We start from the raw sequence: 25312 nt of genomic DNA on the forward strand, positions 1-25312 counted from the left end.
CTATTGATTTCTTTACATTGAGGATCCCTTTTAGGAATATCTGCAAGACACATTTGCCCTAATAATTTCCCCATAAGCAGGGAAAATAGAGATTGCCGATTCTATTGATTTCTTTACATTGAGGATCCCCTAAGAGCAGGGGTAATGCACGAACTTCTTGTTTAAGTATTTTGATGTCTTTTCTAATATAATCAGTTCTTTTTGCAATCGCAGGTATCAAATGTTATTCTGACAAGAAGTTCATAAAGACTTCACCAGAGCTCCAGAGGGATCCATGACAGAAAACCCTGCTCTAATCCTGTGGAATAAAAAAAGATTGAGCTCTTTTTCAAAGTGCCTAGGTAAATAATTTTGTCTCTCGGACCTGAATTTCTTTTTATGTAAAATGCTGGGTTTGAGATAGCTGATTTCTAATTTCCCTTCCAAGGCTGCATCTTAAGACTGCTACGAACCCCTCACTCTCCCCAGCGCTCGAGAAGGGTCCCTCAGCCTTCCGCGCTGCCTTGTGATCTCATAGAGTCATTCTCTCGTGAATGTGTCCTTCTAGGCCACCGTAGATGAAAGGTTTTTTTTTTCCTATCAGTGGGGCAGGAGTTGAAGACCCCGAGGGTGCCTGGGAAACTCCGGAAGACTTCGCCGCTCCTGTGGCCATAATTAGGGTGCATCCTCGTCTCTGCCCGGAAACGTTCTTAACAGCCAAAAAGAAAAGCAGGTCCGGAAGGAACAACAGAGCCGTAAGACAGCGCTTCTATTCAGACCCTCTCTTCCCCTTATGCCCCTCCGCTTCCCCCCTCAGAGCCGATGGCTAGCTAGTTCCCCTACTTGATTGGCCAGCGCGCTTCCTTATGTGACGCCTCTGCTTTTGGGTTGGCTACTAGTTCAATTTCTCCCTCCCCTCCGAGGAGCGAGGACCGGGGTTTGGAAAGAGGCTTGTTGGTTTCCTCGGCAACGGGCTAAGGCACGTGTTGAGAGCTGGCTCCAGTCTCAGAGCAAGGTTCTTTTACAGAGAGTGGGGAAGTTTAGGAGTGGGAAAGGGACAGAGCTTGGTTTGGAACTATTCTGAAAGCCCCCTTCCCACGTTTAAAAAAAAGGTGAGTGTGCCCCTCGGCCGGCTACTCCCACTGCTTCCCGCACGGTGGCGCCGGGAGACTTTTTGCCACCGCCACCCCACACCTTCCGGAGAAGGGGAGTGAAATGCTGCGGGGTAGAGACAGTCTCTCTGCATCCCTCTCAGCATCTTGCCGGGGAGGTAATTATGCTCTCCTTTCTGGTCATCTTGAATCATCGAGACCAGTTCTTCCGGGAGGTGAAGGGAATTCCAAGTCATCTTTAGAGTGGGAGGGAGACCAAGATCATCTTTAGAATGACTAGGTGAAGGAAGAAGAATAAGCATTTTTTTTAACTTCATTAAGTGTTTCCTAATTATATATAATCGAATTTTTAACAATCATTTTAAAAATTCTTGAGTTACAATTCTATTCTTATCTCTTGTTTCTCTCCCCTCCTTGAGAGGATTTCGACTATATATATAGTCGAAAAACATTCCTGAATAGGTAGATAGGTAGGTAGGTAGGTAGGTAGGTAGGTAGATAGATAGATAGATAGATAGATAGATAGATAGATAGATAGATAGATAGATATAGATATATACTCCTGAAAAACATTTCCATATTAATCATGTTGCAAAAGAAAATAAAAAACAAGAAAAAAATTTAAATATTCTTCTATGCCTCCCAAGAAGTAGCAATTAAAATTTTATGCAAATATTTTTGATGGTGCAAAAATAGTTACACAGCTTATAAGAAGTATCTGCAAAAATTTTGCAAGTATCCTGAAGGAAACAACAAAAAGAGTTTCTTGGTAAATGATTCAAGGGCCCATAATTCATGATGTTTCCAATTGATTGTTTTTGTTTTTTGTTTGTTTTTCTTTTTGTACAACATGGTACTGGGTACAGAAAGGGTATTCATATAAACTTGTTGAATGACTCTGTCTTCTCATTATGCTCTCAGTAATTTTCAAATTGCATATGTTTGGAAACAAAGTACTAAAAGGTGAAAACTGAAAAATTAAAGCAACAGTTACAAATTTTGGAGAAATTTTTGTATCTAACATAGATTTCCATTTTTCTAAATACTTTGTTATGTCTATTATTTTTAATGGAAGATGATTGAAAGTGAAAATCTGAACCACGAAGAAATCGTTAAAGAACTGGTAAGTCCAATCTAAATTTCATCATATAGCATGCATGAAAGAGTATAAGGGTTGGAGGAAGGTAAAAAAAGGAAAAGGGCTGAATGATAGATATTAAAAGATATTAAAATATTTTGTTTTCTGGAGACAGAGGGATAGACCAGAGCTCTGGCCTATCAGCTAAGAAATACAATGTGTAAGTAGTGTAATTTATAGTTTTGTCTGTTGAGAGAAAAAAAGCTCTATAAAGGATGAACAGTTATAATTTCTAATGGCTGAATAATTGTCAAATAATATAAATATATAACAACTGAATCTTTTCTTCTCTAACAGTGCACATGCAACGGTTTGTGTTTTGAGTTGATTGATCAAGAAGGACCAGAAACTTTCAAACTAGAGATGTTTTTTTCAGGGTATCCATGTATTGTAGGGTTAGCATCTTTTCCTAATTTAACAAGTCTCACAGTAATTGCTCAAAATATTTCAAAAATCTCAGGACTGGAGTCATGTACGTTACTTAAAGAACTTTGGCTTGCTGAATGCCATATAACGGTAAGTCTAAATGTTTATATGTATATATACATGTGTGTATATATATATATATTCCATTGTTGTTTTGCTTTGAGAAAAAAAACACTTGAAAAATATATATTGAATATTTCATAAATTTTACAAAAGTAATATTGAAATGGTAATATTACAGCTTATGAGAATGTTTCCCCCTCTGCAATGGAAAATGTACCTAATTTATGGATTTGTGGGGGGGTTTTGTGCCACTCCACCAGGATCTTTAGAGGACTAGTTTATCTGAATCTATGTTCAGTATGTATAGGGACAGAAAAACAAAGTGCCTATTCTTTTCCTTAGAATTTAGAGATAGAAATAGAGATGGCAGTTAGAATGGATGGGATATAAAATCATTTCCTAAAATCTTCTCCTTATTTTCTTTTCATATTGAAAATTAAAATTACTATTTTTCATCCAACTTTTACTAATTTCTCCTCTGGGTTTATTTTGCTCAAACCAACTTTTGATTGAATAGTTTGACTCCATTTAATTTTTTAGTATATTCTGTGTGGTAGAAATGGTATAGACTCCAAAATACAATTCCATTTGGACAACATTATTTAATTTCTTTACCTATTCTGAATGTTTCTCTTTCTGGTTTCTTGATCCATTCTTTGACTTTGTTTCATGAGTACTTAATAGTACTAATTTTCTACTTTTAACAAGTATGTTCTCTACATTTTGCTATAATGGTTTAATTTAGAAGGAAAGGAACTGGCAGCCATCATAAAATTAAAACTTAATATTATCATCTACCTACAAAGTTAAATCTCTTCTTAATTAAAGTATAAACTATTTAAACTTTTGAATGTTTTCCTTGCCTCAAGTATCTCCTCCACCATCATCCTCAAATCCTGTCAAAGTAATCTTCCTTAAATTCAGTTCTTACTCTGATACTTCCCTTCTTCCTCATTCAGTAAAGACCAGTGGCTTCCTATTACCTCTGGGTTCAAATATAAAACCCTCTTTTTGGAATTCAGAGCTAAAGTCCTAAGAATAGACCATTCAATTTGTATGTTTGGAAGTCATTTGTATCAAAGGAAATACAATCTCTTACATCCATCCCCTTCTGTTTTCTCACACAGAATCCACCCTGACCCTCATTACCTCTTTCCTGGGCAAATATAGTCTTCTAATTGGTCTCTTTGCCTATTCTAATCCACCATCTGCACAGCTACCAAAGTGATTTTTCAAAACTACAAGGCTGGTTGCTGCAGGTCATTCCTCTACTCAATAAAATACAGTGACTCTCTCTTGACTCTCATCTCAAATAGAATCTGTTCAAAACATTAAAACCTTTCATAGGAACACACTGAGATGGGACGTGAATGGCATGTTTGGAAAGGAGCAAGTAGACCAGAGGGAGAGTAATGTACAGTAAGCCTGGTTTTTAATGCCAAGTAGAAGAGCTTATATTTACTTAATCATAAATACTTGTTTGAGCTTATTGAGTAAAAGAGTAATTATAGTCCATCTTGTACTTTGGGAATCTCGATATTGTATCTGTGCAGGATGGCTGTTGGTAGGAAAAGACTGGAGTGTGTTAGGAGGTTATTGCAACAAATCCAAGTGAAAAATGATGAGGTGCTGAACAAAGTTGGGTTGGAATATGTGTACAGAAAAGGGAACAGATACAATAGTCATGGAGGTAGAATTGGAAAAAAATACAAGTAATTGATAATGGTGAAAGAAAATAAAGCACAGAAAATGATTATAAATTGGGAACCTTGGAACTGAAAAGATGGTGGTGCTTTTGGCACAATTGGGAATGTTGGAGAAAGGTGGAAGTTTTGGAGAAGAGATAATGAGATATTTTGAACTTGTTGAATTTAAGAAGTTTATGAACTTTTACTATGTAGTTGGTGATGTGAGCCTGAAGTTCAGAAAGACTGGATCTTAAAGTCCTCTGCTTAGAGATAATAGTTGAACTGTTGGCAGCTGATGAGGTCACCAAGAGAATATAGGGAGAGAGAGAGAAAGAAGAGTTTGAGACTTGGGAGAACAGGACATGAAGGATGACCTAGCAAACAAAGCAAAAGAAGCAGGTGGCCAAGAGAAACACAAAAAGATCAGTTGCTGGTGTCAAATACTCTAGAAAAGTCAAGGAGGATGAGAAATAAAAGGCCACTGTATTTAATTATAATGGTGATAGCATTTATATTGTGTCTGTTAATGGGCCAGGCACTATGTTAAGTACTGTTATCTCATTTGATCCTTACAATAATCCTGGGAGGTAGGTGTTATGGTTATCCCCATTTTACAGATGATGAAATAGGAAGCAGTGAAGGTGAAGTAACTTGCCCAAAGTCATACTAATAATAAAATGTCCAAGCAAAGATATAAACTTAAGATTTTCCTACTCCAGCTTCAATACTTTGTCCACTGCACCATCTAGTGGCCTTTTTTTGATATTAAAGAGATTTGGTAACCTTGGGAAAAGTTTCAGTTGAATGATGAAGTCAGAATCCTTAAAAGCTTAGGGTTGAGGAGTGAGAAGAGAGAAAGTGGGAGTTAATCAAAGTAAATAAATTTTTCTAGGAGTCTGGATATGATATATAAGGGAGATAGGAATAGTAGCTTAGAAGGCAAGGTCAAGTGAGTTTTAAATATTAGGAAGATAGGATTTGTTTGTTTTGTTTTGTTTTGTTTTGTTTTTAGGATTACTTTTTAGGTAACAAGAAAGGAACCAAGAGATTAGGAGGGAAAAAATATGTCTAGGTGCTCTGCTAGAAGAGACTGAAAGGATCAAGAGCACAAATAGAGGGATTAAATTGAAGGACCATCATCATACTAAAGGATAAATTGGGAGATGATAACCAAATTATTTTGATTTGTAAAATAGTGGAAAAGTGGGAACTAATTTTGAATAACATCTGTTTCCTCAGTTATATTTTATAGAATAGAATAAAATATAAACATGTTTTATATCATAGATGAGAACCTTTCCTGAAGGAAGAAGAGGTATCAACTCTTGAGGAAAGAAGGGAAGCTTTAGAACAGCTTCTGTGGACAGATTTTCAAATACCAAAGAGGAAAAAAGATTGCTAGGATATAACGAAGCCTGAGCTGAGTCCAGATTATAGAGCTGTATGAAAGAATAAGCAGACACAAAGGAGTCTGTTGCCAAACCCTGGAAGAGGGGTTTGTCAAGGCAGGAGTGACAATAGAATAAAAAGGGCAAAGGGATTGACTAGAGGAGAGTGTATGGGTGTATGGCTGACTGAACTGGTTAACAATTAATATTTCTTGTCTCTTAGACTTTAGTGGTGATATGTAATAAAAATATTTTTCACATACCTAACTGTTTTATTTTTCATTTTCTAATTTTCATTTATTTTCCTTCTAAGAAACCTTTTTTTAAAATGCAATCAAAATTGTCCATTTATCACCACTTCCAATTTTTGGGCAAGAATAATAGAATTATGAAAGGCTCCTCTTTTATTTTTGTATCAATTTTTAAATGATGTGACCATTTTGAGCTTCTTGTGATATATAGTATAAAATGTTGTCCTCATCAGGTTTTTTTTTTCTAAATGTCTTTCAGTTTTCACAGAAGTTCTTTTCTGGTAGATAGTCCTTCCCTTAGTAATTGATATTCTTAAGTTTATCATGGACTCACAATTATTGTAAAACTACTCTTTTATCAATTACTTCTATTTCTTATTAAATTTCTTTCACTGATCTACTTTTCTGTTTTCTAATCAATACAAAATAATTTTGGCAATTCCTGTTTGTAATGTTCTTTGAGATTTGGCAATGCTGTGCCTCCTTAATTTTTGTTTTGGTGTTTTGATTTGTTTTTTAATTTCCTTTGATAAAGTGTATGCCTTTTGCTCCTACAGATGATTTTTGTCATTACTCTGATTGGTTCTATGAAGTGGGTGCCTTGGTTATTTGATTGGCATAACACTAAATATATAAATTAAGTTAATAAATGCTCATGCCTATTTTTTTAAAACTTTCAATAGCATTTTATTTTCCAAATATATGTAAAGTTAGTTTTTTAAACATTTATTTTTGTAAGACTTTATGAACCAAAATTTTTCCTTTCCTCTCTTACCTCTCCCTTTCCAAAATAACAAATAATTTGATATGTTACATTTGTGCAATTCTTTCAAATATATTTCCTCATTTGTCATGTTGTACAAGAAAAAACATGAGAAAGGAAAACCAAACAAAAGGTAAAAATACTACATTTCAATTTATATTCAGTCTCTATAATTCTCTCTCTGGATGTGGATGATATTTTCCATGCCAAATCTATTATAATTGCCTTGAATCACCACATTGTTGAGAAGAGTCAAATCTATCATAGTTGATCATTATATAATTTTGTAACTGTGCACAGTGTTCTCTTGATTCTGCTCACTTCATACAGCATCAGTTCATCTAAGTCTGAAATCAGACTGCTCATCATTTCTTATAGAACAATCATATTCTATTGCATTCATATACCATAACTTATTTAGCCATTCCCTAATTAATGGGCATCCACTCAGTTTCTAGTTTCTTGCCACTATAAAAAGGGCTGCCACAAACATTTTTGCACATGTGGGTCCTTTTCTCTCTTTTATGATTTATTTGGGATACAAACCCCAGTAGTGATACTGCTGAATCTAAGGTTATGCGAAGTTTGATACTTTGGGCATGGTTCCAAGTTGCTCTACAGAATTATTGTATCATTTCACAACTCCACCAACAGTGCATTAATGTCAGTTTTCCCCTATCCCCACCAACATTTATCGTTACCTTTTCTTGTCATCTTAAGCCAGTCTTGAGAAAAGTGAAATGATACTTCTGAGTTGTCTTAATTTGCATATGTCTAATCAATGATTTAAAGCATTTTTTTTTCAACTGCAGGTGGCTATAATTTCTTCATCTGAAAATTGTCTGTTCATATCCTATGACCATTTATCAGTTGGGGAATGGCTTGCATTCTTAAAAATTTGAGTCAGTTTTCTATATATTTTAGAAATAAGGCCTTTATCAGAAACATTGGTTGTAAAAAAATTTTCCCCAACTTTCTGCTTTCCTTCTAATCTTGGCTGCATTGGGTTTGTTTATCCAAACTTTTTAAGTTAATGTTATTAAAATTGTCCATTTTGCATTTCATAATGTTCTCTAGTTCTTCTTTGGCGAGAAGTTCCTCCCTTCTCCACAAATCTGAGAGGAAGATCATACCTTTTTCTCCTCATTTGCTTATAATATCACCCTCTAAGTCTAAATCATGAACCCATTTCAAACTTATCTTGGTACAAGATGTTAGATGTTAGTCAGTGCCTCCTTTCTGCCATACAATTTTCTGATTTTTCCAGCAATTTTTATCAAATAGTTAAATTCTTATCCCAGAAGCTGGTGGTTTGGGGTTTATCAAATGCTAAATGTCTATAGTCATTGACTGTTGTAGCTTGTGTATCCAACTTATTCCACTGATCTACTACTCTTAATTTTTAGCCAGTACTAAGTAGTTTTTAAAATTAATTTTATAATTATAAATTTTTTGACAGTACATATGCATGAGTAATTGTTTTAATAACATTATTCCTTGTATTCATTTTTCCAAATTTTCCCCTCCCTCCTTCTACTCCCTCCCCTAGATGACAGGCAATCCAATACATATTAAATGTGTTACAGTATAAGCTAGATACAATATATGTGTGTAAATCCAATTGTCTTGTTGCACATTGAGAATTGGATTCCGAAGGTATAAGTAACCTGGGTAGAAAGACAGTAGTGCTAACAGTTTACATTCAATTCCCAGTGTTCCTTTTCTGGGTGTAGTTGTTTCTGTCCATCATTGATCAACTGGAAGTGAGTTGGATCTTCTTTATGTTGAAGATATCTACTTCCATCAGAATATATCTTCATACAGTATTGTTGTTGAAGTTTATAGTGATCTTCTGGTTCTGCTCATTTCACTCAGCATCAGTTCATGTAAGTCTCTCCAAGCCTCTCTGTATTCCTCCTGCTGGTCATTTCTTACAGAACAATAATATTCCATAACATTCATATACCATAATTTACCCAACCATTCTCCAATTGATGGACATCCATTCATTTTCCAGTTTCTAGCCACTACGCAAAGAGCTGCCACAAACATTTTGGCACATACAGGTCCCTTTCCCCTCTTTAGTATTTCTTTGGGATATAAGCCCAGTAGTAGCACTGCTGGATCAAAGGGTATGTACACTTTGATAACTTTGGGCATAGTTCCAAATTGCTCTCCAGAATGGCTGGATTCTTTCACAACTTCACCAACAATACATCAGTGTTCCAGTTTTCCCACATCTCCTCCAACATTCATCATTATTTGTTCCTGTCATCTTAGCCAATCTGACAGGTGTGTAGTGGTATCTCAGAGTTATCTAGATTTGCATTTCTCTGATCAGTAGTGATTTGGAAAACTCTTTCATATGAGTGGATATAGTTTCAATTTCATAATCTGAGAATTGTTTGTTCATATTCTTTGACCATTTATCAATTGGAGAATGATTTGATTTCTTATAAATTAGGGCCAGTTCTCTATATATTTTGGAAATGAGGCCTTTGTCTGAACCTTTAACTTTAAAAATATTTTCCCAATTTGTTACTTCCCTTCTAATCTTGTTTGCATTAGTTTTGTTTGTACAGAAGTTTTTAGTTTAATATAATCAAAATCTTGTATTTTGTGATCAGTAATGATCACTAGTTCTCCTCTGGTCATAAATTACTTCCTCAGGTTATGGAATGTTATTGTTCTGTAAGAAATGACCAGCAGGAGGAATACATTAAATGACCATCTTCTTCCACGGAAGAAAATGCTAAACTTAGCTGGGTAGTTTATTCTTGGTTGCAATCCTTATTCTTTTGCCTTTTGGAATATCAGTTTCCAGGCCCTTCAATCCTTTAATATGGAGGCAGCCAGATCTTGTGTGATCCTTATTGTGGCACCTTGATATTTGAACTGTTTTTTCCTAGCTGCTTGCAGTATTTTTTCCTTAGTTCCGTAGTTCTGCAGCTTAGCCACAATGTTCTGTGGAGTTTTTTTTTTAGGGTCTTTTTCAGAAGGTGTTCGATGAATTCTTCCAACGCCTATTTTCCCTTCTGTTTCTATTATCTCTGGACAGTTTTCTTTGATGATTTCCTGTAAAATAAATCTAGACTCTTTTTTTGATCATAGTTTTCAGGAAGTCCAATGATCCTCAGATTATCTCTCCTAGATCTATTTTCTGGGTCTATAGATTTTCCCAGTAAGTATTTGATGTTATTCTCCAGCTTTTCTTTTTTTTTTTTATTTGTTTTTTTGTTTTGTTTGACTGATTCTTGGTTTCTCAATGAATCCTTCATTTCTATTTGTTCAGTCCTGATTTTTAATGAGTTATTTTCTTCATTGACATTTTTTAGTTCTTTTTGTATATGCCCAATTGAGTTTTTAAATGAATTATTTTGCTCTGTTGAATTTTTTTCCATTTCACTAATTTTTTTTTAGTGAGTTATTTTCTTTTTCCAATTCACAAATCCTACTTTCCTGTGGTTTTTTTTAACCTTTTCTAATTCACAAATTTTGTTTCCCTGCACCTCCTGTGAATTCTTTATTTTTTCCAACTCAAATTTCAGGACATTGTTATTCTCTATCATAGCTTCTCTTTCCTTTCCCCATTTTTCTTCAAACTCTCTTAACTTTTTAATAGTCTCTTCTAAGAGAGAGTTATGTGATGTGGGGCAGGTATCATTCCCCTTTAGGATGTTATCTGGAGACTATCTGCTGTTAGCCTCCTCGGGGTTGGATACCCGCCCTTTCTCTGTATAGAAGGTATCAATTGTTCTCTTCAGCTTCTTACTCATTGTTAAAAATCTGTGTGGGGTCTGCCCTTTGGGTAGGAAATTTATTTATCAGCTTCCTCCCAGACGGGGATAGGTTGCCTCCTGTGTCTGGACTAAGGAGAGCTCTGGGAGAGAGTTCCCCTCCCCCCCCGGAAGTGACTGAGATATTTAGCAGGGCTGCGTTGCAAGGAGTGCCCAGTGAAGGACCCTCACTGTGTGGCCTAGTGATTGCCCTGAGACTAGAGGCTGAATAGTAAAAACATCACTAAACCCAGCCAAAGTCTCCCGTGGGGCTGTGGATATTAGCAGCTGACGCGAAAAGCCCCTGCACTCAAACCAGAAGTGTCTGCCCGGAAAGCACAGTTCCTGCTGTGAAGGTTCTGCTATTATGGGAGTTCCGCTGCTGCTGGAATTTCACTGCAGGGAGTATTCCACTGCTCAGGCTGAGCCCCGCACTGTGTGGATTTGAGGCTGCCCTGAGCTGTGTCCCCCTCTTTTAAGGTTCTTAACTGCCTCAAGGAAAAGCCCCGGACAGCAGCAGGTGGCTGCACAGCCATGCCGAGATCTGTTAGGTCGCTTCCGGTTTTGGGTTTGATCCCAGAGTTCTCCCCAGCCTGTTTGGCACAGTATGCTAGCCCCAATGCAACACTGTCTGTGGTGATTTTTTTTTTCCTCCCCTCGGAACCGACCTTTTCTGTCAAAATTCCAGAATCTCTTCAGCTGGTAAGTTGTGCTTCTAATCCTTGTGGTTTTTATCAGTCCAGCGTTATTTTTGAGGCTGATTTAACTAGTTGGTATTGAGGGAAGAAGGGAGCTTACAAATTTGGGTGTATCTTCTCCACCATCTTGGTTCCGCCCCCACAGTACTAAGTAGTTTTGATGACCACCACTTTATATTTTAATATTTTATATTACATATAATATATATTTTAAGGCTCATTTTTTATATTGATGTGATCTTATGTTTAGCAGGTTCTAGTTTTCCAATTATTTATATTTTCCTTCACTTTAGTAAAAAGTGTTTTGTGGATGTATTTATATAAATTTAAGTTAATGTCTAAATAATTTATCATTTCTAAAATGAAGTTTATTTTGTTATCATTTCATATTTGTGTGAGTTCTGCTTAGGAATGATTTTTGTGGATATTGTATATAGCCTGCTATTTTACTGATGCTGTTGTCTCAATTTCTTTGTTGATTCTCTGGGGTTTTCTAAGCACACCACCTGCAAATAAGAATAATTGAATCTCTTCTGTGCTGTTAATTATGAACTTTACAGGGAATTAGGAGGGGGAATATGTTTTTTTTTAAAAGCCTTTCCAGCAATGCTTATGAGTTATTTGTGTCACTCTCCAATTTTTAGTAAGTAGTGACTCCACACTAGGAGCTCAACTTCTTCCATGAAGACTAGACTTAATCACTTTTTATTTTAAGAAAAAATTTTTATTTGAAATTACTTTTACAACTAATAATCTATTTTCTTGCTACAGAAAATTGAAGGTTTACAAGAATGTAAAAATTTGGAAAAACTGTTCTTATATTATAATAAGATTACCGAAATAGAAAATTTGGAGTCACTAACAAAGCTGGAGGTCGTTTGGTTGAACTACAATGGAATCAGAGCTATTGAGGTAAATTTGTTGTTAGGTGGTTTGGTTTTTTTGTTTTGTTTTGTTTTGTTTTTTTGTAAACTAGACCAATTTTTACACAGGTTAAATTTATGTAATATTATGTGTATTCAAGAAATGCCCCACATTATAGTTTAGCCAAAATTATAAATATTTAACATAATTTAGATCTCTATGATTAATAATAATACTTCTAATTTAATAAATAAACATTTTTTATTAAAGAAATAGAAAAACTCTGAGGGAAAAGTATGATATAATGAGATTTTGGTTCTCTCCTGCCTTTCTACAAAAACTCCTCAGAGGAGCTGCCAAGAAATAATCTCCTCAGAACTCAAAGAAGAAATGGGAAAGTTGATTACCTCCAGATTTATAAATGTATATTTTTATTATTTTATCTAAATTAAAATTTTCTTACATTATAGGGTTTGCAAAATTTGAAGAATTTGAAAGATCTCAATCTTGCTGGAAATTTTATAAGTAGCATTGGTAGGTAATGTTTACGTTTGCATTTGAGGTAACTAAGTTATTTTAGTATGTGTGCTGCAGAAGTGAGCATAACAAAGTTATTTTATTTAAAAAATTTTTTTTTTGTTTATTTATTTTTTGCTGAGGCAATTGGGATTAAAGGACTTGCCCAGGGTCATACAGCTAGGAAGTATTAGGTGTCTGAGGCAATATCTAAACTCAGGTCCTCCTGACTTTAGGGCTAGTGCTCTATCCAATGTGCCACCTAGCTGCCCCTGATAATAAAGTTATTTTAAAGAAGCAACATGGCCTACTGTTCCAAGAACACCTGAGGTCAAGTCTTATATTTAACCCATCCATTCTGTCTATGTGATGGTTAAGTCATTTAACCTCTCAGTGCCCCAGACTCTTAGACTTAAAGGCATTTTTAGACTTTAAAGTTACAGAAAAGGTACCAAATTGCATTAGTGAAATTAAACCAGTGAAATCAACAGTCCTTTTCCTATCACTACATTATCATATCTAGTTTTTAGAATTTTATTTGGTAAGAGACATGGTACCTGTTTCTATGATGATAAAAGATTTGCACAATGGTATTGCCAAACATGTTATATTTCTGTGTGTTACATAAAACTATGACAGTGGGTAAAATGACAATTTCTATTTTATGATTTTTTTTTGAATAAAGGACAATGCTTGGACTATAATGAAAGAATAGAGAGGCTAAACCTGTCTGGTAACCAAATATGTTCTTTAAAGGTATGTTTAAATAAACATTTCCTTTTTATTTGGGAAAAAAAGCTAGGCAAGAAGTAATCCTGTGATGGAAATGGAATATTTTGTGTGTTTTTGAAAGGTGGATTAACTGTTTTCCCTAAAAGCAACTTCAGGCAATTTATTTTATAGGACTTAAATTGTCTTCAATAATTAAGACTACTGCAAAGTCTTAATGTGTAATTACAGAAAATCTTTAATCTTTTAAACTTAAATTTTAAGAAGGAAAATTTTATTAATGAAAGATTAATGTCATTTTGTTTTAATTTTTATTAGAAATACAATAATTTCAGCAAATAAAAATAAAATACTGACAAACTTAAATATGAAATACATCTTCAAATGAAACCTTAACATACAAATTATTCACAATTTGATTAAAATTACCTATACATTTTAACAGAAAAAAATGAATACTACATTTGTTCTTTATCCCCTTTCAAAGATCCCTATCTTTTCTTCTTGTTGTTGTTGTTAAATAGTCAATGTGTTTATTATTATTTTGCTGACATTGCTTTTTATCACTTAAGAGAAAAGGAGCATATATTTGGTCTTGGTTGGGACTTAAAAGGTTCTCTGGTCAAAGCCTCTTATTTTGTAGTTAAGAAATTGGATATTCAGAAAGGATAAGGGACTTGTCCAAGGTCATGTACTTTTTGTAGGTTTTTGTTTTCTTTAGTTTTGCTATTTATAATAGCATAACAGTATTACATTATATTAATAAACTGTGATTTATTTATTCGTTATATATGGTTTGGGATATATAGGCAAAATAGCTACTAATACTTTGCATATATAGTTAACTTTTTTTCTTTTTAACAATATTTTTAGAGTATAGTTATATATATATATATATATGTATATGTATGTACATGGAGAGAAAATATAGAATATAGTTCCACAATTGTAAATTGTACAAATCTGTTGTCATTCCATTTCTTCTTTGCCTTGCATCCCCAAACCTTGTTTTTCATCCTCATTGTAACCTCCAATACTATAGTTCTTTCCTAGTCCATCACCTCTGCACTCACTGCACTCTTTTTCATTCTGATTCTTGATGAATCAGTTCAATTCTACATGGTACTTTTCTCTCAAGTCCCTTGTTCCTTCATCCTGTGGTCAGTGGTATTCTATAAGACCTTAACCTTGGATTACTCCCATTATTCACTGCCTTCATTCCTATTTATGTGCTGTGAAAATAAGTCGGAAGAAATCATGAAATCATACTGACTAGATCTACCACATATTCATAACTAGGTCTTACTGTTGTGGAGCAAGCCTTTTTGCATCCCTCAAATTAACTTACTCTCCTATTCACCACAGTGCCTTTTCCAAGACTTTTCATTACTCCTCAAATATTCCATTGCTCTGTGCCTCTCACTCTTTTAGTAGAAAATCTTATCTTATAAGTTATTGGAAAAGTTGAGGTCACTCCCACGCTCCGTCTTCTCTCCTTGTCTTCATGTCACTCAGAGGCCTTCTGCCACTGTATTCTCCTTCACATGAAGAGATGGGCCTTCTCCTTACCACTGCTAACCCCTCTACACACACACAGATGATTCCAATCCAAAAGCTGAGTCTCTTAAAGGGTAGTGTGGAAATTGAGAAGCAGAACTCAGGAAACAGAGCATTCCAGTCATAGGGGACAGCCAAAAGGTAGGGAAATGGGAGATTGAGGGTTTTGGGGACAACAAAAAGACCAGTGTGGCTGGGTTATAGAATATGTGGAGGGGAGTCAGACATAGGAAAACCATGAAGATAGGAAAGGTATAGGTTATGAAGAGCTTTAAATTCTAGAGGATTTAAATTTATCTGGCAACCATAGGATGCCCTTAGAGTTTATTGAATGAAGTTGGGAGGATGAAGGGTGACATGATCAGACCTGTGTTTTAGAAAAATAATGTTTCTCCTTAGAAAGTGATATTCTATGAAAAAATGCTCTAAATCATTATTGATTAGAGAAATCCAAATTAAAACAACTATTGAGGTACCACCTCATACCTCTAAGATGACAGGAAAAGATAATGATAAATGTTATAGGGAATGTGAGAAAACTGGGACATTCTGGAGAGCAATTTGGAACTGTGCCCAAAAGGTTATAAAATGTGTATATCCTTTGATCATAAAAGAGGGGAAAAGGATCCACATATGCAAAAATATTTGTAGTAGCTTTTTTATGGTGTCAAAGAATTGGAAAAAGAATAGATACCCATCAGTTGGGGAATGGCTGAATAAATTATGGTATATGAAAGTAATGGAGTATTAACATGTTATTCTCCTCCTCACACTCTACACTCCAACCGCTCTGGCTTTCTTGCTGTTCCTAATACACAATATTCTTTTTTTAATTTTTTTTTTAGCTTTTTATTTACAAGACATAAGCATGGGTAATTTTTCAGCATTGACCCTTACAAAACCTTCTGTTCTAACTTTTCCCCTCCTTCCCTCCATCCCCTCCCCCAGATGGCAGGTAGACCAATACATGTTAAAGATGCTAAAGTATATGTTAAATAAAATATATGTATACATATTTATACAGTTATCTTGCTGCAGAAGAAAAATCAGATTTAGAAATAAGGTAAAAATAACCTGAGAAGGAAAACAAAAATGCAAGCGGGCAACAACAGAAAGAATGGAAATGCTTTGTTATAGTCCACACTGATTTCCCATAGTTCTTTCGCTCAGTATAGCTGGTTCTCTTCATTCCTGAACAATTGGAACTTATTTGGTTCATCTAATTGTTGAAGAGAGCCATATCCATCAGAATTGATCCTCATATAGTATTGTTGTTGAAGTGTATAATAATCTCCTGGTTCTGCTCATTTCACTCAGCATCAGTTCATGTAAGTCTCTCCAGGCCTTTCTGAAATCATCCTGCTGGTCATATCTTACAGAACAATAATATTACATAACATTCATATACCACAATTTATTCAGCCATTCTCCAATTGATCGGTATCCATCCATTCAATTTCCAGTTTCTAGCCACTAGAAGAAGGATTGCCACAAACATTTTTATACATACAGGTCCCTTTCCCTTCTTTAAGATATCTTTGGGATATAAGCCCAGGAGTAACACCACTGGATCAAAAGGTATGCACAGTTTGATAACTTTTTGAGTATAATTCCAAATTGCTCTCCAGAATGGTTGGATCCATTCATAATTCCATGAACACTGTATTAGTACCCCAGTTTTCCCACATCCCCTCCAACATTCATCATCATCTTTTCTTGTCATCTTAGCCAATCTGAGAGATGTGTAATGGTATCTCAGAGTTGTCTTAATTTGCATTTCTCTGATCAATAATGATTTGGAGCATTTTTTCATATGACTAGAAATAATTTCAATTTCTTCATCTGAAAATTGTCTGTTCATATCCTTTGACTATTTATCAATTGGAGAATGGTTTGATTTCTTATAAATTAGAGTCAATTCTCTATATATTTTAGAAATGAGTCCTTTATCAGAACCTTTGACTGTAAAAATGTTTTCCCAGTTTATTGCTTCCCTTCTAATCTTGTCTGCATTAGTTTTGTTTGTACAAAAGCTTTTTAGCTTGATATAATCAAAATTTTCTATTTTGTGATCAATAATGATCTTTAGTTCTTCTTTGGTCACAAATTCCTTCTTCCTCCACAGGTCTGAGAGGTAAACTATCCTATATTCTTCTAATTTATTTATAATCTCATTCTTTATGCCTAGGTTATAAACCCATTTTGAACTTATCTTGGTGTATGGTGTTAAGTGTGGGTCAATGCCTAGTTTCTGCCATACTAATTTCCAGTTTTCCCAAAAGCAGTTTTTGTCAAACAGTGAATTATTACCCCAAAAGCTGGAGTCTTAGGGTTTGTAAAATACTAGATTATTATAGTTATTAACTATTTTGTCCTGTGAACCTAACTTATTCCATTGATCAGTTAGTTTATTTCTTAGCCAATACCAAATGGTTTTAGTGACCGCTGCTTTATAATATAATTTTAGATCTGGTACAGCTAGGCCACCTTCATTTGATTTTTTTTTTTCATTAGTTCCCTTGAAATTCTTGACCTTTTGTTCTTCCAGATGAATTTTGTTATTTTTTCCTAGGTTATTAAAATAGTTTTTTTGGGAGTCTGATTGGTTTAGCACTAAATAAATAAATTAGTTTAGCTAGTATTGCCATTTTTATTATATTTGCTTGACCTATCCAAGAGCACTTAATATTTTTTCCAGTTGGTTAGATCTGATTTTATTTATGTGGAAAATGTCAAACACAATATTCTAAATGAGAACTTGGATTACAGAGCAGAGAGAGATAATTAAGCACTTCCTGGTCTCCAAAAAGAGCCTGATGGTATTTTTTTTTTTAAAGACCTAAGCACCATATCCCCAGACATCATTTTAAAAATCCTTATTGATAAATATAAGATCATAGAATTAAAGGTGAAAGAGATTTGAAAAATTACATAGTTCAACTTTTCTCATGCCCCTGTGCCCCACCATTTTACAGAAGAGTAAATCAAGGCACAAAAAAACCCACTTAATCAAGATCACAATTTATCATAAGTGATAAAGGCCAGATTCAAACCCAAGTGACCAGACTCCAAATTTACTGCTTTTCCTCATCCAACATGGCTTTTTGGTAGGAGGAAGTAGGAAGGAAGTGGTAAGAGATCATAAAGTCATCAAGTTTGTCTCTATGTAGAAATAAGTAGTTCCATACTTTCAGTAAAAATATATTTATTTGAATGTTGTAGAGAGTGTTATTTTTTTTTTCATGTTCTTTAGCTGGACAAAAACTGTTATTTGGTTTTTCAATATATATTCTAGCCACCACAGAATTTATTCACTATAAGAAATCCATCATAGTAGCTAAACTATATTTACATCATAAGTGCATTTGTGATTCTGCTATATTACACTAGAAGATGCAGCCTCTTTATATTTTCAAATGCCTTCTGTAGAAAGAGGCAATGACTACTAATTAATGCTTTATTATTATCATTGTTTTAGGAACTCACTCACTTAACCAAGTTATCCCATTTAAAGGATTTGAGTCTGAATGACCCTCAGTATAAGTCTAATCCAGTTTGTATGCTTTGTCATTATTCCACACATGTGCTATATCATTTGCCTCGTCTTCAAAGACTTGATACACTTGATGTGTCACCAAAGCAGATCAAAGAACTGGCTGAGGTAAGTATGTTTGGTTAAGTAATCTTTTCCTCATAATTGAGTGTCCCACAATATCCATTGAAGAATATAATGAATTATATGACTAATTTAGACCCACTTCTGAGATATTAGAATTTGTGCAATTTTGTAAAGACTTCTGCAAAAAGGTAAGTTTTTTTTTTCTTCCAAAAAGGTGTGGTGTTGTTTTTTTTTGTTTGTTTGTTTTTTTGCCAGAATATTTTGAATAATCCTTTTATTTCTCTGTTTCATTTTGACACATTCACATTAACCTGTTTCTGATGAAGCACATACTCTATTCAATATTGTATTCTTCAGTTCACAAAGAACTGAATTTCCCTTTTTCTGTTTTCTACATAAGGTAATATAATGAAGTCTTGCACTCATTGACAATCATTTTATGTTATTCCCAGCATGTTCCACCAGTTGGAACCCCAAATTATATGGCATGTATTTTGTCAGATTAGGATGATTAAATGTGGTAAAGGTAGGGACTAGACCTTTGACTTCATTAGTATAAGAAACCCTCTAATTCTAAAAGAACCATCAAAAAACTATTAAAAGAAAAATTCCTGGTGCTGAGAGATCTAGAAATGAATTCAGTTAAGACTTTTAAAGTACAATTAGTACAGCTTTCACAAATAATGCTCAAAAACAGAGAAATAACACATTCTACTAGATTCCTTTTATGAAATCAGTATCTTAATAATTAAACCAGAGAAATATAAAATACAGGAGCATTGGAAACCAATATTATTCACCAATATTGATTCAGAAATTTCAAATAATATCTTGTCAAGTGAACTATAGCAGTTCACCCAAGAAATAATTCACCATAACCAAGTTGTATTTAAATCATGATAGTTCACCATTACCAAAAAGAATCCCAATGACATAATTGTTTCTTTTTTAGTTATTATTATTATTGTAGCTTTTTATTGACAAAACATATATTTCCATCTACCCCAAAGAAACTACTTCCATTTGTGCCAGCAAAAGGCAACTTCTAAACCTCCTGCTATCAGCCCAATTTCTTAACTGGAGTGTGAAGAACTTCTGGTTCAAAGAACAATACTCCTTTTGATATCAGCTGCACTGTCTTTTGAATGTAGGGGAGTGGCGCTCTGTTGAACATTCTTGCACCTGGTTATACTCTAAACATCACTAGATCATTAACCAAACTCCATTCCATATCTCCTATATCCTGATTACTCATTCCCATCTCTCTCAACCATCTTATCTCAAAGATTCAACCATATTTTCCAACATGCTTTTCACTGCTCTGCCTAATGCCATTCTTCAACTCAAAACCATTAAGATTTTAAGGTATATTTTGGCTTGGTTTGGAGAATCTTAATATCTTTATAGAATTTCTCTACTTCTTAACTCACTGCATAAAATGTCGCATAAACCATTATTGTCTCATTTTTTTTTTTTATTTGTAACCATCATGAACATTGTGAGGAAAGATGATCAAATGTTCCATAAAGAGAAGTTTCTCTTTCTCCTTGAGGGTTCAATGAAATACACTTAGGCAAAAATTTATAAAGAACTTGTCATTCTAGGAACTCTTATCATCTCTATATTTCCCTTTTAAGGAAAATTTTTGAGCTTACTTTCCACAACTATTTATGTCTTTTAGTTTCAGTTTTATATGAAACTGAACATAGTATTGGAAATGCACTTGGACCAAGGCTATCATCTCCCTTAACAACTATCATTGTAACTATTGCCATTTTCACAAAAATAATATGGGCTAAATTTTGTTGTTAATCATTTAGAATACTTTGGAATAATTGTGTAGAATGTGTTACAAAAATTGTCCCTGACCACAAGAGTTTGGTTTAATCACTATGTAAGGATATATATTTTAAACTACAGTTATTCTAAATTTTATTTTCTTCTGTTCTTATTTTCAGACTACAGCAATGAAAAAAATAATGTATTATACTATGCGTATAAAAACTGTTCATAGGAACCTTAATGAGGAACTTGAGAAGCTGAATGAAAGAAAGTGCAAATTACAGAAATTGCCAGAAGAACGTATAAAATTACTCAGCTTTATTATAAAAAATGTGAGTTTTAATATTTTAAAATTCTTGTTACATTTATTTGGGAAAATACATTAACACTGCAAGTTTTCCTCTTCTTTTTTATTGAATAACATGCAAAATTTTATTTTGGGCTATTATAAAATAAGTTATTCATTTTATATTTAGATTATTATCTAGGTTATCTATTATCTAGGCAGCATTGTCAGAATAGTCATCTTAAAACAGAAATCTCAAATTCATGTTCTTGTGACTTCCAAAACTCCTGAGAGCAATTGAACCATATTAAAATGCAACTGGAAAATGTTTATCAAAATAAATAAAAAAAGAATAAAATATAAATAATTTCCAGACCTTGTGCTTTTGTCTCATCTATCTTCCATTATAGGAATAAAATTGAAAGATAATTCTTCACTTCTGTTCTTTAGACTTTAGCTGCTTCAAAGCTCAGATCAGATTTTAACTGCTATGGGAAGTTTTTCTTGATCTCCCTGGTTTGGTATTCCTGTGTTCTTCAAATGAATGAGTTTGCATTTTGTTTGCATTTTGTATCCTCTAATATAGGGGAGGGGAACATCAGTCTGCAGGTCATATAAGGTTCTCTAAATCATTTAATCTGGTCCTGCCAAGCAATTGCAGGCTATGATGAGCTAAACGCTGGGTACAATAACCTGAGTTTATAAGTTTATAATTTTGTATGGCCCACAAATGATGTTAGAAGTCTCCAAATGGCCCTTGGCAGAAAAAAAGGTTTCCCTGCCTTACTTTAATAGAATGTAATTTCCTTGAGGGCATAGCTATTTTTTTGTTTTTATTCTTTTAAACCCAGTGCATGTTATGCTCAAAGTAGACATTTCAAAAATTTGAATCTATTTGAATTTCTTCAAAAAACAATGTTCTAGTTCTAGATTTCAGACTTTAAGTTACATTCTATACCTAATAATTTACAAAAATATCAGAACAGAACAGATAAAAGAAAAAAGTCATAAACTAAATTGTCTGAATATGAATTATATGAATCTATTAAATACCAGTAAATTTGGTTGAGTTACTTTTCTCCTACATTTTTATTGAAAACTAAAGAGGCTATAGGCATAATGTATTTCCTGGTTTCAGAGCTAAAATATTTCATTCTTGTAACTCTTAGAATATAAAATAAGAATTTTAAAGCAATCATAACCTTTTTATTGTATTCTATAGTGCTTTTTCTGTTAAAGTATATTGGTTTATTGTATTGTAAGATTCCTAAGAAGTAGACTCTGATCACTAGAAGTTTAATAGCTTCCACTTTAAATATCAATTAGGAATCAGACTTTTATACTTGACCATAAGATCAGAGTTTCTGAAGTATTTTTATCTTATCTTGATCTAATTAAATATTGAAGTCAAAGCTTTAGATGTATAAAATAGTATGTGTTTCTCTATATGTGTGTATATGTATATATATATGCTAATTTCATATATTAGTAACTACAGACTCAACAGATGTTTCAGGTCATTTATTGGTGTTTACAAGCTTGCTCATATACTTTAATATCAATATTAAGGACAACAATGTAAAAGTGGCTCACATTTATATAGTTTGTAAAGTCTTTACATATATTATCACATTTGACCTTCACAACAACCTTTTGAAGTAGTTGCTATTGTTATTTCCATTTTACAGATGAGGGAACTGAGACTCTGAGAATTTAATTGACTTACCCAATATCATACAGAGCATACTTGGAGGAATCTAAGTAGTAGATAAAGCACTGGGCCTGGGTCAGGAAGACCCAAAATCAAATCCAACCTCAAACACTAAATAGTTGTGGGATTCTGAGCAAGTCATTTACTCTCTGTAAGCCTTATTTTCCTTAAGCACCTTCTCCATAGGAATTTTGTAAAAAACAAATGAGATATAGTATTTGTAAAAAAAAAAAAAAAAAAAAATTGGCATAGTGACTGGTGTATAGTACCTACTATATGTATCTGCAGTAATGCATACTTTTAGTTACTATAATATCCACCATATTTATTAGATAAATGCTCATTGCCTCTCTTCCCTCCTTCCCTCACAATAGCTAGTATCTGAGGCAGGTGGCAAAATTAGGTCATCTTGATTCAGCCAAAAATTTTACATGGAGTGCAAAACTGACTCCTATACTAAATCAGTTCCCTATAAGTTGCTATGCACATACACATATCTTCTGATTTTCCTGAAGGAGCATAAGCCAGGTCCTCTGAGGAAGAAGTAGGTATTTAGAGATTCACAGATGCCATCAGGTATGGTATTATCCAGTAAGGTCAAAGAAAGAAGTTACAGGTAATAATAGTTGCAGAGTATTGAGGCAATAATATGTTAACCTAAAAACAAGGGTCTATTATAATCTTGGGACATTCTGTCAGGAAGTGACAGAAAACTTCTCCTAATCAAGTCTGTAAATATGATAGTCCCCTTAAGGTCAATGCACAAAACTTTTCTTAAAGTTTATAGAACTTTGAACAACAAATTGAAGATTAAAGGGACACATAGATGGTATTTTCATCACTGTCCAATAAGACAAATGCAAGAGAATCAGAAAAGGTAGGCAGATTTGTGGAGTAAACAGATAGTTAATAAAATTATCTGAGTATAAAATTTGGATTTTTGAATTGTTTAAAATATAGGAATGACTGATCTTGTCTAACTATGTAACATCTTAAAAGGGCAGAAAAAAATAGTTACCTGAAGCCTTTAAAATTTAGTCAAAAGGACTTTTAAAGTGAAAAAGAAAGGTAAACAGAAACTCTCCATTTATAGCAACTAAACATATCATATAGTGTGATTGCAGTATAAGAAGAAATCAGCCAACTATGTTATTTGGGACAAACAATAATTTTGACAGAGTTTCTTTTTGTATTAGCATAGGTCATGCATGCCAAAGTTGTTGTTCTGTCCGACCTTAACCAGGCAAAGTTAGGCTGGTCAGGTTTCCCTACCATTTACTCAGTTCTCTATCAGTTAGTTAAATGCTGGATTTTATATTATAAATATATTTCATTGCTCTTTTTGTTGGATTTGTAATTCTGTGATTTTGAAGAATGTCATTGCAAAGAAATGCCTTAAAAGTTATCCTTCAGTGACTATTAAAGGTATTGCAATTGTGTTCATTTTCAAGTGTTTTTTATAATCATTTAAGTCCATAGTAAAATACTTCATGCTAAAGTATAGGAGAAAGTGTGAGTAAAATTGAAAAACATCACCAGAAACTGCCAAACTGTTATTGTAAAACAAACTAATTAATCCTTAGAAACAAGCAAGTGTTTTCAGAGGCACCTGGAAACTTAAGGGCTTGTTATTGATCTCTCTATATAAGACCTGGATTTCTTGCTTTTAGAACAGCAAGAAAACAAGTAAAAACATGCTTATTATTACTGTGAAGAAAGAATACTTTAATTAGAAAAAGACCATCAAAATATTAGGATGCTGAAGATTATGTAGAAACTGTTGTTCAGGATTATAGCAATATCTTTTAGAAGATGGGTGAATTTATAAGATCTGTGGATCTTCATCAAGCAACAACAACAACAAAAAAAAAAGTTTAGGGATTTTTTTTTTTTTACTTCCAGTGGACATGGTGGGCTTGTTCTCATTAAGAAAATGATGAGCTCTAACAAATATATTGTTATGCTGAGAAGCATAATTATTCTAGAATTCCAGAAATGAAGACAAGTAGTTCTAACATGATCTTGCAACATTCTGTACATTATGAAAGATTTAAAAAGTTAAGAAACAAACAAACATGTTTTAATAGGAACCAGCCTATTTTAAATCCTATTAAAAATCTATGGACTAGGGGCAGCACCAGCTCTGGAGTTAGGAGGATCTAAGTTCAAATTCAGACTCAGACATTTGACATTTACTAGCTATGTGATCCTGAGCAAGTCACTTAACCCTGATTGCCTTAAAAAAAAAAAATTTCTATGGACTAGCTATGGAAAAACTGATTATTCTTCAAAAATTCAAAGTGATAAAAGTATAGTTTTACAGTGAAGAATTAAAAAAATACGTGTCAAAATCATATGAACTCAGTGTCAATTCATGTAAACGAAGAGACCACAACAAAAATATGATTTTTACATATTAAGAATCATTTTAAAAGATATGGTAAATTGTAAGGAGTATTTTATAAGTCACTAAGTTTGTTTTATGACAGATATTTTTGTATAACAATGGCTTTGTATACCACATCAGAATTAGAAATTCTCAGGAGGAAAAAAAAAATCTGAGAAAATCGAATTCAAGACTTGAAATGTCAAAATAGACATTCGTTGGATTTTAGGGTTATAGGAAAAGTAAACTAGAGATCTTCAAGGAGTCATATTTTACCTCATAAGTATCATTAAGATAACTTAATAAATAAGATCCATGACTTGAGTAAGGTTATAGAAATTTTACCTATACTTAAATGAGTAGTTAGTGGTAGGTACACTGGATAGAGCACTGGGCCTAGAGTCAGGAAGTCCTAATTTCCAATCTTGCATAATCCTGGGCAGGTCACTTATCCTGTTTGTCTCAGTTTCCTTATCTGTAAAATGAGCTGCTGAGGGAAATAGCAAACTAGTCCAGTATTTTTGCCAAGAAAATTCCAAATGGAGTCATGGAGCTGGGCATGACTAAAACCACAAAAATA

General features: G+C 33.6%; 1 protein-coding gene across 6 annotated transcripts in view; it reads left to right on the forward strand.

The window, feature by feature from the left end:
* The first annotated feature begins 529 nt into the window (after positions 1-529).
* The window catches only part of LRRC9 (leucine rich repeat containing 9), a 185843-nt gene continuing 161060 nt past the window's right edge, over positions 530-25312 (forward strand). For 3 of the 6 annotated variants that reach the window (XM_074290258.1, XM_074290259.1, XM_074290263.1), the window contains exons 1-8: positions 530-734; positions 2167-2214; positions 2527-2745; positions 12054-12194; positions 12617-12680; positions 13348-13418; positions 18427-18609; positions 20526-20681. In XM_074290258.1, the coding sequence (XP_074146359.1) occupies positions 558-734; positions 2167-2214; positions 2527-2745; positions 12054-12194; positions 12617-12680; positions 13348-13418; positions 18427-18609; positions 20526-20681 (1059 nt within the window). In that variant the 5' untranslated portion in view covers positions 530-557. The other 3 variants (XM_074290260.1, XM_074290261.1, XM_074290262.1) reach the window with 3 other exon arrangements.

Source organism: Sminthopsis crassicaudata, chromosome 2 (genome assembly GCF_048593235.1).
Source record: "Sminthopsis crassicaudata isolate SCR6 chromosome 2, ASM4859323v1, whole genome shotgun sequence".
NCBI classification, from domain to species: domain Eukaryota; kingdom Metazoa; phylum Chordata; class Mammalia; order Dasyuromorphia; family Dasyuridae; genus Sminthopsis; species Sminthopsis crassicaudata.